At 40.2% G+C, this 15,401-nt stretch overlaps 1 protein-coding gene across 1 annotated transcript in view; it reads left to right on the top strand.

The window, feature by feature from the left end:
• Positions 1–2,035: 2,035 nt before the first annotated feature.
• Thsd7a (thrombospondin type 1 domain containing 7A) overlaps positions 2,036–15,401 on the top strand; it is a 438,249-nt gene continuing 424,883 nt past the window's right edge. The window contains exon 1 of the mRNA NM_001191970.2: positions 2,036–2,192. Within this exon, the coding sequence (NP_001178899.2) occupies positions 2,036–2,192 (157 nt within the window). The remainder of the gene's footprint in view (positions 2,193–15,401) is intronic.

Raw genomic sequence — 15,401 nt, 5'->3', positions numbered from 1 at the left:
TCCATGCAGAGTGGCATTGCAGCAAGAAGCCATTTCTGAGAGGACAGAACCCAGGAGGCAATGGTAGGTCTATTTCTTCTTTGGCAGTGAGAACACTGAAGGACTTGCTCCTTCAGGGAGGCATGCATTAGTTAGGATCAGCCTTCCTTTGTATCACTATCAACCTATAATCTTTTGATCATTGCCTATTTTTCGCCAGTGTAGAAACAGTAAGCCACACTGGCTTGTCGCCTCTAATCACAAGCATGGGGCCAGGGCTCTCCGAGCTTTAATTCCCTCTTAGAGGCCTAACAGAGTGAAAAGTAAACAAAGATCAAATTTGCAACCATGAATGCAGCTAATTTCCTCTGATGTCAGAATACTTAAACAGGCAGGACCTGGGAATTATTTGATCAAACCTGCTTTTAATCTAATGCATGCAGAAGGACTGTGTCTGGAAAGCTCAGCAAAATGACAAGCATCCCCAGGGAGCCTTATGGAAGGTTTCCTCCCTAAGAAACTGTAGCTTTCTCATTTCAGACTCGTGGGTTACTAGGTCCTTGGGGGTGAAGTCACCAAGAGAAGATTTTTTCTGCTTTTTAAATTGTATTGTATTTGCTGTAAGACTGGCAACCAAATGGCAATAGTTATCCTTAGCTTTTGGTTGCTGGGGGGATTTTTGTGTTGTTGTTTTTACTTTGTTTTAATTGGCTAACTGCCTTGATACTATTTAAGCGTTACAAGGAAATGGATTAATAATAAACGACTGTTATTGTGAGCGGGGGGGGGGGAGAGGGACAAAGCTTTATCTGACTGCACACATTCTTGTGTTAGTTCTGATCTAATAAAATAGAGAACAAAAGGAACAAGCCATGTGGTTCCTTATTTTGGTTGTGCTAAAAAGCATTTTTAAAGAAAGAATTAGAAGCTATCAGTCTCAGGAATGAAATTTAAGTATAAAAATAGTTATTAACTGGGTGATAGCCAACTACTTTTACTCACTCATTTGTGCTTTAATTTTTCTCCACACCTCTGATATTTCTTAGTGTGTTTTCAATAGAGATGGGAAGAGAAAGGAATGGAACTTTTATGTACTTCACCATTGAAATTGAATCCTACTAGCTGTGTGTGTACATTCTTACTCATGCAATTAGACAGCAACCGGGACACTTTTTAAAGTACGGAATCTCTTTCAAAGGCAGGAACAAGACAATGTGTTGATTTGACACACATTAACCACCGTCACATTGTTACTGAGGCTGGGCTGAAGTTTAAAAGAAAAAGAAAAACACGGAAGAAAGTGCTCAAGTGCCTTTTGATAGTGATCCCTGATCTGTTCCCTCACAGGTTCATAAATACCGCTCCTCTCATAAAGTAATCCAGAAGGCACAGCTTCAGAATAAATGACCAACGCTGATGCTTTGTGTAAATATGCAGGGAGAATAACACGCCACTAGATCAGCATTTGACTCCTTGGGTGACGATGAATTTCAATGTCAGTTATTTGTCATCCTGAAGCCTGCCCTGTGATGATGCCTTTTATTGGTGTATCCTTGCGAACATATTTCAGCGCACCATGTGCCGGGGAGTTCTCGGGGCGGGCGAGTGGGGTCTGGGTGCTGGCCCTGTGCCCTCGGTGCCCTCCACACCCGCCTGTGGTCCCCTCGGGTCCCTTTGGCTCCTCTCAGCTCTCTCTCCCCTCCCCTCCCTACAGCTGGCGGCGGGGGCTGCTCCTCTTAGAGCTCTGGGCCGGCTCTGTCAGCTGGGGCCCCCTGCGGCCGGCTGTGTCCCTCGCCGCTAGGACCTGCCAGTCTGCGCGCCATGGCAGCGGCGGCAGCATCCCCGCCAGCATCCCCGCCAGCCAGCGGCGGCGGCGGTGGCGTCCACGGTCGCGGCTGATGCTATTGTTCCCTAGTGTTAGTTGCTCTTTGGCTGCTTTTCATCTGGAGCGAACAATAGGAGCAGCGAGAGCTTTACGTTCTCTACTGCTGGAGAAGGAAGGACCGTCCCCCGCGAGAGTGCTGTGGCTCCGGAGGCTGGAGCGGCTGCGGACAGCATGGGGCTGCGAGCCGGGCGCCTGGCGTCCCTGAGCCGGGGCGTCCTGCAGCTGATGCGGCTGCCACTGCTCCTGCTACTCCTGCTGAGCTCTGGAGCCCGCGGGGCTGCGGCGCAGGGAGACACAGAGGTGCCCACCCTCTATCTGTGGAAGACGGGTAAGTGGGACAGAGTTGTCCTTTTCTCTGTCTCTAAATCTGGGGCTAAGATCCAGAGGGAGCTAGGGGTTCCTGAAGGAGCCTCTGTGTTTCCAGCTGATCCTGATTATGCCGGGATCCTCAGGTCAAAAGTATGATCCCTGCAAGCGAATTAGGTCACGTCCTATGCCATTAGGAAAGAACAACATAACTAAGAGGCAACAGTGAGTCACTGGAGTGATTGTTTCTCTTGACACTCGGTAGTGAATGAGGGCAGCGCTGTACTTTCATTACAAAGTGAAGTATTTTTAATATCTGGGTTTCCAGTCCTTAGACTTTCTAAAATGACATTCTAAAAATGAATAGGTAAACAGTATATATATATATTTAAGTGTGTTAAGTGTAGCTTTGTGGTGTGTGGGACACTGCGTACAAGACCTATGGGGACAGATCTAATAGTAAAAAGCAAAGGGGCTTTCAGGAACCCTTAGGGGAAACTGGGCAGTGAAATTTGTAACGAGCGATTCAAAGTGATTTTTTTTACTCGGTGGAGTGATTAACATGTGGGTTTAGAAACTTTTCCTTCCGTGAAAGAAGTCTTTTTGCGTTGTTTTCGGACTAAACAAGAAAGGTAGCAACTCACTGCTCCTCAGACTCTCTGTGCAAAGCGCTGTAGAGGCAGAACAGGCAGGAAAACAACAAAACCCTAGGGCTGGAGGCTCCCCTCTCTGCCCAGCGGCTGTGTGGATGCTCTCTCTGCCCTCTATGGGAGATGGAATTCCAGAGCCAACCGGAAACTTCATACACTCACAGGAGAAAAGAGAAGGAGGTATTCTCGCTGCTTATAACAGAGGATGACTTGAGAGTTCCTGGGCGATGCCTAAATATTAAGATAGGAATGAGGTAGAAAGGAAAAGTGTCCAGATCACAATTCAGGCAGAGTAGGTCTCCTGGCTTCAGTCCTCCCACCTCCCTACTGGGGAGACAGATCCATTTACACCAGAATCACACTGATGACTGAAGGTTTAAAGAGGATTCATACGTCCAAGCAGCATTGTAGTGAAGCATTAAACATACAATCACTTAAAGACAAAACACACTTCACCTTGGAAAAATCGCACGACATGCACGTGCACGCTCGTACATGTACAAAGACAGGCACGGATTAGTCAAAGCAAAGTCATTTTCGCTAACTTGGTAAGACTTTGAAGATCAGCTAGTTGGGTGACTGCAGACAAAAATCAAATTAATTTGTTTGATTTTAAACAAAGAATTGAAAGTTTCGGATTTTTTCCCCCCAAATGTACAGCAATGGGTAATAGTTGGGAGTTTAGAAAGCTTCTCAGATAAATACTCCAGAAAACAGAGCTGGGCTAGTGGAAATTTGTGCTATCAAAGGAACATGAGCCAAGTTGTAATTCCGAAGGAAAAGAACATAGAGAGCATTCACTGTGCCGCCTCCCAGGTGCCTATACATGTCAATATTAATGTCATAGCAGGAACACAAGCCAATTAGACCTTGATTAAAGCACCAGGCTCAGCTTTAGCCTGCTCTAAGGATAATTCACTGGAATTCTGACCCCTCCATCCTGTGCTGCCTACAGTGTGAGTGTACTTGCTGTTGACATGATCTGTAAATGGTATGGTGAGATCAAAGAAGCTGGTGCAGTGAGGGTGGTGGTACTATGTATTTTACAATGATTCCTTGTTTGGTGGGAAATAGTACAACATTTAACCTGCTGAGCAAAATAATAATTTCTTCATGCGTTTATCCACTGAAAGGAAGGGAGATGTTACTGTGAGTTGAGTACAGTATGAATAAAAGGAGTTGAGAACAGTTCTCAAAGGAACTGGGATATTTATAAAGGAACAGAATACATTGTAAAAATGTAACGGTGACAGAATTGTAAGTGTGTATCATTTGACGGGAAGCCAATTTAACTTAAGAGCAAGAGCAAAGAGAGAGGGAGAGGCAGAGGGAGACGAGGGGAAGGAAGAGATTGGGAAGAGGAGAATAGAGAAGCTGAGGACATCTGCTCCAGTGAGGGGCTCTTGCTCTTCTACTGTTTACAGAAAAATATCATGAATGATGACATCATGAACATGGATGTTTCACCGGACAAAGACATGGGACAGTAGCTTTACTGTCAGTAACATGCTGTCCACTCTGGGGAAGTCACAAGGTGCCTAGTTCATTGATTAGAGAAAATAATATCTAAAGATCTACCCAGCCACTAAGTATTTTATTTACATACATACATATTCAAGCACACGCATAATAAATACAATATATTCACAAATTCAAACACTTGCGATTTTCATATATAAACTATGTCAGATTTAGGACACATAATGGATGGTATATGATTGATATATGATGTTATAACTTTAGGTCACTTCACAAAACAGAGCTGTTAAAGATTTACAGTCAGCTCTGACTTTAAGTAGAGGCTGAATTCGATGTTGCCATCTTTGGGCTTGACCAACTCACGCTTGACCAACTCAAAACTAAACAGTACACAATAATAGATTCATGGAATACCATACTCATGAATATTATACAATGATAGCAGAGATTCCATAGCTGATAAAACAGTTGAGGATATGCTCGACAAAGAGTTAATACTTGCTATTCATCTTGGCTTTTTGCCAAGAGCATAGTGAAGCACCGAAGAAAGAAAGAATATAAAATATGAAGACATACAGCAATATTCCTAAATCTTGAAAGTATCAGTGAGAGTGAAGCTCAAGTCCAAACACTCAATGGAAAAATATTTAATATCAATCAAGTCAACTGGGATTCTAAGAAAATTCTAGAGCTGTGGGAAATCTTTTAGAGCTTAACCTACAAGCAGGTAGGAGTTATTGGAATCTCTAAGAAGATGATGTATTTTTTGTTGAGGAAGGAGATAGGCGCAACTAAAGGGTGTTGGTCCAATAAGTAAAGGAAAACAATGCAAGCACTATAGAAGTTATAGGAAAGCATGGAGAAGTGCTTTGTTTTGCAAGCCATACATGTTGGCCCAGATTTAATGTCATTTGTAAAGTTTTCTAGGTACCCATCTTTTCAGCACTCAAGAACCAAGATAGAAGCAGACAAGGAAGAAACACCAGATTCCTGAGTGTAGAGAAGAACATCAGTTTAATCCAGACACATTGAGCTTGAAGTACAATGATCCAATGAATAGAGCTAATGCAAAAAACAAAACAAAAAAACAACAACAAAACCTAATAGGTGATTAGAAGAGCGAGCTAGAGTGAATTGCAAAACTCGGACTCAATTACGATTTTTGTTTCATAAGTGGTTATCATGAAGACAAATGTTGATAGGTAAAAAAAAAGATGCGTCACAAAGAATGTTACATTTTAAGGGGTAATGTCAGAAAGTAGTAAAAACAAAAGTTGAAAAAGTATTGTCAGAAAAGTTATAAGAAAAATATCTATAGGCACTTGTAGGGTTATGGGTCCGGCATCTGCTGGGCCACTGGGAGGCCAGGCTGTCACCGGGCAAATACGAGTGGGTGTGTCGGGCAAAAAAGCCATGGACTACTGCTCTGGGGGAGGGGAGGCTCAGGGGTTATGCTCCTGCAAGGAGATCTGGGCTTCTGGCTTTCAGGCTCTTGGGCATTCAGGCACTGGGAGCCTTGGGAGAGCTGAAAACGGAGTCGGGCCTGTGGCCTGGATCTAGCCCAGGGCGAGGGGGAAAAGAGGACGGTAGCTCTGCTGGTCCCTCTAGGGGAGTTCTTTGTTTGACTCCGAAAGACTTGAGCTTGGCTTGATGGTGGCAGTGGCTGGGATATCCTAAATGTAGAACAGAGAGGTCATCTATTGAAGATTAGGCAGCAGCTCTGTCGGCAAAGGCCTTCTCCATGGTTCACCACGGCGGATCCCAATGAAAAGAGGCAGTCCATGGTTTTAAGGTATTTAATGTCATGGCAGAAAGTGGATGAGTAAAACCATACCCTACTTCTCAGGGTGAGCCTGAGGTTCCATACTTTTTGCAGAGAGGTGTATCTGGAGAGTTTATTGGCTAAGTCCTCCATGCCTTTAGCTACCTCGTTAAAATGGAGATCTGTTTTGAACCTACATGACCACAGGTCACATCCTCTACCTGTGGAGGGGCTTGGGGCGTTGCCCTTACCTAACTGAAGGCCACGAATATATGGCAAGCTAGTGACAGGGCCTGGTGCCCAGGGATCAGGTGAGGCACCTACCACCTCGTCAGTGTCACCAGAGTTTCCAGCCTTAGCTAAACAAGGAACCAGTCTGCCTTTCATGGTCCCACAGGCACTCATTTGGTATATATGTATTATTAAATAATAGTGAAAAAGTACGAGACATTTCAAAAATTTGGGGATAAACTATTACAGGTAATATCAAGCTAGGTGAAGAACTATTCAATGGTTGTGTGTTATTTGTACTCTTTTAACTTGTAAAACTGTTCCCACAATAATTTTGATTAATCAAAACCACCTGACAATTCCAAGATAGAAGAGCTACCAAACTGACCAACATGTGCTTGACTACTTAAGATCATCAGGCTATCACCCAAATTAATCATGGAGGTTTACTCTCAGTAAAGTCATTATAAACTCATTAAATATACTTTTCTTATAAGGGGATCATTTTAGAATCTGAGGAACATGAAAAATACTACCCATTATTTGGAACTGGGTTGTTTTCAAGTATGATTGCCTCTAAAGAATATTGTTTCTCACATTAGCTTCATGCCACATAACTATGCTGTTACTAATAGTCACAGCATCCTTACCCAATTAATTGTATGAAAATTGTACCTTTATTCAATTTTTAAAAGAATCATTATTTTCCTTTTACTGATAGTCACTACACAATTGAAAATAAAATCTCTTGTTAATGTCTGTAGAAAATTATCTCTTCTTTGTATCAGTCTAACTTCAGTTATGCTGGAAAGTTGCCTTTGTTTGGACCATGATTCAGTTTTCTCATAAACTGGAGACACCAGTGATACTCAGTCCTGGTCAGAATGGGTTGAAAATATTCTATTACTGCTACTTATGAAAATTATTTCGTGTTTCTGAAGTTTTAATTTTTATCTCCACAATGGTTTCATAGCATATATTTTCTAAGGTTAAGTATTGTAGCATTTATTAAGTACCAGTAAAGTACTTGATTTCTTTCAGAAGTTCAGTAGTGATAGTTTTTATTGCTGCTATTCTGCATAACAAACAACACAATTTTGTAACCCTATTCAAGTCTGGCAATGTATGTGAGTTCTCTCTAAATCACCCATTTTTCCTGTAAGTACACTATTTATCTTATCCTGATGAAATTAAAAATACCATGAATTACAAGGAATGTATCATTGTAGAATGACATGCACTTGGACTGAGGTCATATAGTAGTGTTTTAACGGAGACTCTACCTGATTATTTTGGTTATTTGAATGTTATGACCTTTTGTATTCGAGTGATAACAGATGTTCTGAAGTGGGAAGGTACCTGTGAACTTTTAACAGATGCTAAACCAAAAGTGTCCAACTGGGTCCACTAATTAAGGTGCTCCTCATTCTTTATCCTTAGTTCCCCTAAAATGGCAGATGTAATATACAAGGATTCTACTGGTCTCATCCATTTATCTGCTAATATTAAAGGAAAAATAAAAATAAATCTAGAAAAAGAAGCTACTTGGATAGAGGTCTAAGTAGTTTATTAAATTGATACTTATTGGAGATCATATGAATATTCTCAATACAAGCCAAAGTTAGTTATATGATACAACCTTTTGCATTTCATTTCATCATGATTCTGAGGAACTGATCAAGAGACTGACATTCTACGTTCTTAAAAAAAGCCTTCTTTCTGAGTTTCCTGCACGTCAAAAATGATATTGTCTAACCTGTGTTTTTCCTTCTTCAACTCTCTTTTGATTCCCAAAGACATCGTCTGCCTATTTCCCCTTCCACCTTTTCTCCTCCTTCTCTTCTTCCCATTCTTGTTTATTCTCATTGCTATTCAGTAAGTTCAACTAGTACTGCCCATAAGTGCATGGCTGTGAGTTCATGCTATGGAGCATGGACAACCAAATGGCTGCCCTCTGAAAGAATGATTCTGCCTCTCCCAGCAGTCCTCAAGCTCCTCACCAAGGAGTGTCAGACCCACATTCTTAAAATGCTTTCCGCGTAGTATTGCTCCAGCTTTATGGGTTCGTTTGCATAACTTTGTAGGCAATCATTTGAATAAACATTTCAAACCCCTGCAGTTTCCAGTGTACCATGTCCTTCCTTTGAAAAAAGGAAAAATATGTAGAATTTATGATTTCCATTAACGCACCATCTCTCCATAGTTCCCCTATTATTAAAACCCTGATTCAGTGTTCTGTATTAGTTACAATATATCACTGACGCATTATTCTTAACTAATGTCCATGGTTTCGATTAACACTCACTCTTTGTGTTGTACATTATATGTTTTTAGACATACGCATAAAGATTTATGATATGCCACTAAGGTCTTTTATAAGAAAATTTCACTGACATGAATTTCTCTGTTTAGTATATATATTCCTCATATGCTGCCCCTGAGTCTCTGGGCATCGCTGATATCACTGTTTTCATACTTGGAGTTTTTCAGTGTTAAATAGCTGAAATCATGCTATGTGTAGCCCCTTTATACTGGCTTCTTTCCCTTTTAATATCCATTTCTGATTCCCCCAAGTCTTTTCATGGCCTGATAGCTCATTTTAGTATTGTTTATATATGTTACCAGTTTACCTACTGGAGGACTCTGTGTTTGCTCACAAGTGCTGCTAATTATGACTCTAAACATGTTCCCGTGCGCCTCTGTCTCAACATACTTTGGTTACTAAGGAGAATGTTGTTCAGTCATAGGTATCAATATAATTATTTTTATAAGAAATTATAAAACTATCCTCCATATATGGTTCAATTATGTTGTTTCTCTACCTCTAGGTCCCTATGCAGCTCTGTATCTAACTGGCTCTGGTCTGGTTAAAAGGCCATATAGTTGTGGTGGTTAGAAAAAAGAATGGGCTCATATATTTGCATGCTTAGTCTCCAATTCAAGGAATTCAAGGAAGGATTAGGAGCTGTGAACTTGTGGAGGAAGGTGTGTCTGGGAGTGAGTTTTGAGGTTTCAATAGCCTTCAACAGACCAAGTCTCCCCCTCCTTGACTCTCTCTCTCTCTCTCTCTCTCTCTCTCTCTCTCTCTCTTTCTCTCTCTCTCGTGTGTGTGTGTGTATGTTTGTGTGTGTGTGTGTGTGTGTGTCTGCTACCTACCAATCAAGATATAAAACTCTCATGTACTTCTCCAGTACCGTGCTTTGCTGACGTACTCCCTGTGATGACAATATACTATCATAGTGATTACAGACTCTACTATCCTTGAATCCACACTCTCCTAGGGAAATGCTTCCTTTTATGAGTTGCCTTGGTCACGGTGTCTTTTCACAGCAGTAGAACAGTTTCTAACAAAGTTGTATATCTACTTTTCCTTCTCTTCTAGAAGTTATGAGATAGGAAAGCATAGAGGTAAAATATCCTTTTGAACTCCTGGGTGTAGTAGCATAGCATGTTGATGCCGTAGTCAGGTGACTAGGGAACATAGAAGTTAAGGCAGAGAGATGTGTAGATTTATCCATTGGCATGTTGGAGTGAGTACCCACAAGGAGTCATTTGAACAATGGCTGTTCAGTGCATATTTTGTGTACATAAATGGAAAAACCTAGCCTACTATCGAAGTAGAGCATTTAAAGTTGTCACAACCTGGATGGAAAACCAAGTCCTTTCACATCAGAGACAGACATTGATTATACAGACATAATAACTTAATTTATGTAGGCCTTATGCTATACATGTTCTTCCTTGGATTATGCTACCATTAGCAATAACAGAATATTTGGGTCTTGTAAATGAATGTGGTTACATCAGAACAATAATAGTGACTATTAGGGTTGATTCTAATTTTTTTTTTTTGAGATTTAGTGTCTTTATGTAGGCCCAGCTGGCCTTGAACTCACAGTGATCCGCCTGCTTTTGCCTCCCGATTGATTGCTGGCTCCAGAGTTCTTGGATTAATGGTATCCACCACAGCACCTGGTAACTCTATAGTACCCAGTATTCCCAAACAATTTACCATCCGAGCACCAAGCAGGCCAGCCCTTGCTTAGCTTCTGAGATCAGATGGAGAATGTAAAAGTAAATGTCACCGACCCACTGTCCCAGATTCTGTCCCTGAAAGTAAAATAAATGAGTGCTTAGCAACTCAATCCACAGCTAGAATGAAGGCAGCAGTAATTCCTCACGTAATTATGTACTTACATCTGCCCATAGTTAATAAAGTGAGACGTTTGAGAAGAGAATTTCAGACCAGGTATTTTTGAGTTGCTCAAAATTTTAGAGCTTTGACTTCTAATCTCTCTTTACATCTTGCTCTCTAGCTACAAGTTAGTTATGAATCAATCTCTCCTTCACACACTTCAAAGATAATAAGATAAACTTGTACAGGACTTAAACAGTGCTTGGTAATTACTCATAAAATACTGATCTGCTGCCTGGCAGTAGTCCCAGTGTGAGCTGAGTGGGAAAGAGTCCACAGCCAGCAACTTTCCTTCTTCATTTTGGTTCTTCCTGTATGGATCTACGTGTACCTCCCGAGCCTTCCTAGATCTGATCATTTTTTTTCCCTGTCTAATGCTGGGCAAAAAGTACAACAGCTTTTAGCAAGATTATGCAGTGGATAGAGATATTGTGCCTTGACGCTGTTCCTTGATGTTGCACACATCCTCGCCATGCTGGAAATGCTGGAGGTGTGACTTTTAAGTGTGACCGTGCAGTTTCAAAATGGTCTAGTGTGGAAACACCTGAGGATATTCTGGGCAAGATGTTTTAACTCTGGGATGTGCGAAGAGGAAGAGAAGGCTTCATTTCTCAACGTGCAATGTGTATATGTGTCTATATATTTAGGTCACATTTAGAATTAGACTACTATATACCTAAGTGTGGATGGTTTGTAATCTTCCTAGTAAAGCTATCTCTTCACTGCTAGGAAGGGAGCTAGCTATGCAACTGTTTGTTTCTTGCTCACTAAAAGATATTTACCTATACATTTTCCAAACTATGTAAAGCATTTTAAATTCATGGTAGAATTACAATAATAATCTAGTATACCATTGCAAAAATGTTGATGCATATATATATGTGTGTGTGTGTGTGTGTGTGTGTGTGTGTGTGTGTGTGTGTGTGTGTGCACGCGCCTATACGTATAGATACAGACATGTCTGCACAAATGCCAACACTTATGGCTAAATCACCACACAGAAATTAATTATTTATCTGCCGTTAGAAAATTTTATCTCCTGAAATGCGGTTTTATATGTGCTATTGATAGTACTGGCTTAAAAAATGTTATTTAATTATTCATTCATTTTGCTAAAATATTACTTATATGCAATTTTGTTTTGATTTTATTTTAGTGTGCTTTCTGCTTGTTTTTCTACTCAAGCACAAACTCTATGAAAGCACTTACTATACAAGTTCTGAAACCACCTCCCACCAACATAAGAGTTCTAATTTAAGATACTTTTGTCTAACCATCTTCCTGTGTTTGCTATCCCAGTGTCTGATCAATGACTATTAACTGCAGTGTCTGCACATATTTTTAAGGAAGACTTTTCGTTTAGTAGTATCTGTCTAGGGTCATATCAACAAATTCCAATGTGTTTATGTCACAAATAGTTAACATTGATTACAACATGATGAAGATATCAGTAAGAAACCAAGGCGGAATAAGGTAGACTATGCACAGTCTTGCTCTCTAGAGGAGATAGTTATGGTGCAGACACTCCAATTATAGAACTAGCTGGGTTTCTTTCCTCTTCAGTTTGTACTGACGAGGTTCATCTAGGTAAAGCTGGTAGGTTCTCAGTGTGTACTTTGTGGCATGCTCAGTACCAGGCACTGTAGACAGACTTGAGAAGCATGTGAAACTGTCTCTCCTGGAGTGCTCCATTAAGTTTGAATAGCTATAGAGCACAGACGGAGGCACACTGTATAAGAGGCACAAGCTTGAAAGATGAATAGTGTACAAGTAGATATAAGCTAGAAGAGATAGAATTACATGTGGAGAAGGAACACTGAGAAAGCAAAAAGGGATGGAAGCTAGGAGACGTCATGCCTGTCTGCAAGACAGATAGTAAGGAAGCTGTATCAGGAGGGTTGCAAGTTCAAAGCCAGCACGAGAAAGAGACTCTACCTTAAAAACTTATACAAAGGAGCAAATGAAAGCCAGAAAGATGGCTCAGCAAATAAAGGATTCTGCAGTCATGGGTTTGAATCTTGGCATATGTAAGGTAAAAGGAGTAAGCATCATTTCTCTGCCACACGTGAGTGGTGACACAATACTCTTTTACACACAAAATATGCAAATAAGTTAATATATAGAAAGGAGTGTATTGGTTGTAGGGAGATGTGTTGGTAAGTGTTTGGTGGGTGAAGCATGGGCAGATTGTACGAAGTTAGATCTGATTCTAAGGATTTGGGGCTTGGCTTTCTGTCCTTTGGTTTATGGGAACAAGTATGTATGTATGTAATACAACATTGCCAGGAGTGAGTGTATATACTTGTAAATTTTAAGCCAAGAGAACTTGTACATTTCATGATTGTTATTCTAAATGAACTTCTATCATTTCTCTTAGAAACTTTGCAAGACAAATAAACACTGCCGTTAGTAAAGCCACATTACACATACTTTTAAATAATAACCTTTTAATATTTGAAGTCAAGTAAAATCACATAATTTTCTTCAATTCCTTTCCTCCAGCTGATTTTTCCATAGAACCTTCTTAAATCATTCTCTGCTTATTTGTTGTTTCATACATATATCTAAATATGACCTGCACAATCCACATGTTACTTGTATGTATGTGGTTTCAGAGCTGATCCTTGGCATTGAATAACTAACTCTGGGGAGGGAGGTAGGTGGGTTCTTGCTTGGGGAAAAGTGGTTTTCCTGCTTTCAGCTTAGCTGCCTGCAATTCTTGCCTAGGGTTAGGGTACCAAAAGATTTTTTTTCTTTTTTCTTTTTTTTTTTTTTCGGAGCTGGGGACCGAACCCAGGGCCTTGCACTTGCTAGGCAAGTGCTCTACTGCTGAGCTAAATCCCCATCCTCCTACCAAAAGATTTTAATCCTCCACTGTAGCGCATCTATGGCTGTAGTTGTTGCTTATGTCATGCTGACAAGAGTTTGTGAGTGTGTATTTTCTGACATTTCTAGCAGGTACAATATCACAGCAGAGTTCCTGTGGCTCTGACTCTTGTGATTTTCCTTCCCACTCTTCCACAATTATTTCTTCTTTTGAGAATTCTTTGTTTAGATCTGAAGCCTAATTTTTTAAAAAAAATATCATGGGTTGTTTGACTTTTTTTTCTTGAGTTCTTCATATATTCTACATAATAATCCCCTATCAGACGTATAGACAGCAAAGATTCTCTCATATCATGTGGGTTTCCTCTTTACCCAATTGATTGCTTCTATATCTCTGCAGAGTGTTTTAGTTTTGTGAAGTCCCACTTCTTAATTTTGGTCTAAATTCCTGTGCAAAGGGAGTCCTATCAGGAAATACTTTGGTATACTGATATCCTGTAGGATATTGCAACCGCCTCTTCTTCTTCTTCTTCTTCTTCTTCTTCTTCTTCTTCTTCTTCTTCTTCTTCTTCTTCTTCTTCTTCTTCTTCTTCTCCTTCTCCTTCTCCTTCTCCTTCTCCTTCTCCTTCTCCTTCTCCTTCTCCTTCTCCTTCTCCTCCTCCTCCTCCTCCTACTCTTCCTCCTCCTCCTCTTCCTCCTCCATCGTCATCATTGTCATCTTCTCCCTTCCTTCTTTCCTTCCTTCCTTCTTTCTTTCTTTCACATTTAGATCTTTGTTTCACTTAGTGCCAGATGATATATTGGATATATGGATCCATTTTCTAATATATTTCTCTATATCTTTCTTCAGTGATTTATTTTAATCATATAGGTCTTTCTTGGTTAGGTTATTTTTAATAAAATTTTGAGGCCACTACTCATGGGATTATATCTATGGTTTCTTTTTTATTTTGTGAATGCTGTTGGTATATTAAAATCTTATGATTTTTACAAGTTAATTCTGTTTCTTGCCATATTACTAAAATTGTCAGTCATTTCTTGGGGTTTTCTAGGTAAAAAGTTTGAGATACCTTATGTTTAATAGCATATCACCTTAAACTAGGACATTTCCTTTTCCTGTTTGTATCCCTTTAATAGTCTTCTTTTGTCTTACTGTCCCAGCTCAATCTTGAAGCAGTGTATTGGAAAAGAGAGGGGATAGTGGACAATTCTGTTTGATTACTGATTTTAGTGAAATTGCTTCAAGTTTTTCTAAATTTAGGAGGATGTTTGGGTCCGTTTCTTGTATATAGCTTATATTGAATTGAGTTTTTCATTTTTATAATTCTAGTGACTTTCTAGAACCTTTATCATGAACACATGTTAGATTTTTCAAAGGTCTTTTGTGTACCTAGTCTTTGAGTTAATTTACGTGGTTTATTACATTTATCAACCTGTGTATTTTGAAACATCTTTGGGTCAAGGCCAATTGGTCATGATGGATAATTGCTCATTGGAGTATGTCTGTATTCAATTTGCAAATATTTCACTGAGGAATCTGTGTTCACCAAGGATATTACCTTGTAATTTCCTTCCTTCCTTCCTTCCTTCCTTCCTTCCTTCCCTCCCTCCCTCCCTCCCTCCCTCCCTCCCTCCCTCCCTCCCTCCTTCCTTCCTTCCTTCCTTTCTTCCTTCCTTCCTTTCATCCCTGGCTTCTAAGCTGGCATAGATTATTGCAGAAATGCAGCAAGATCTCTGGGCTCAACTGCTCTATAAAACAGCTTCTGACAGTTTGCAGTAGTAACTGAATATCTCTAAGGGAAGAGTCATCAAAACAGATTTGGATTTATGGAATCGAATAATTCATAAAGAAAGCCTTGACGGCAGCTAAGATACATCACTTTGCTTGTCTCTTACGGCAAAATTTAATAGAGCTTCTTTAGCTCCCTTGGCTTGTGTTGCAAGAGAGCTGACTTTGAACCACTTCAGCCATGAAAGTTCCACAAACAGAATTAATATCACATCAGACAAGGTGGCGTCTCAACCTTGGCAGATCAAACACGGTAGAGCTGTGATTTCCTGGCTATAACAAAAGTTTTCAAAATCCTT

This window comes from Rattus norvegicus, chromosome 4 (genome assembly GCF_036323735.1).
Source record: "Rattus norvegicus strain BN/NHsdMcwi chromosome 4, GRCr8, whole genome shotgun sequence".
NCBI classification, from domain to species: domain Eukaryota; kingdom Metazoa; phylum Chordata; class Mammalia; order Rodentia; family Muridae; genus Rattus; species Rattus norvegicus.
The sequence above is the reverse complement of the archived record's forward strand: the minus strand, read 5'-3'. Positions and strand labels throughout refer to the sequence as shown.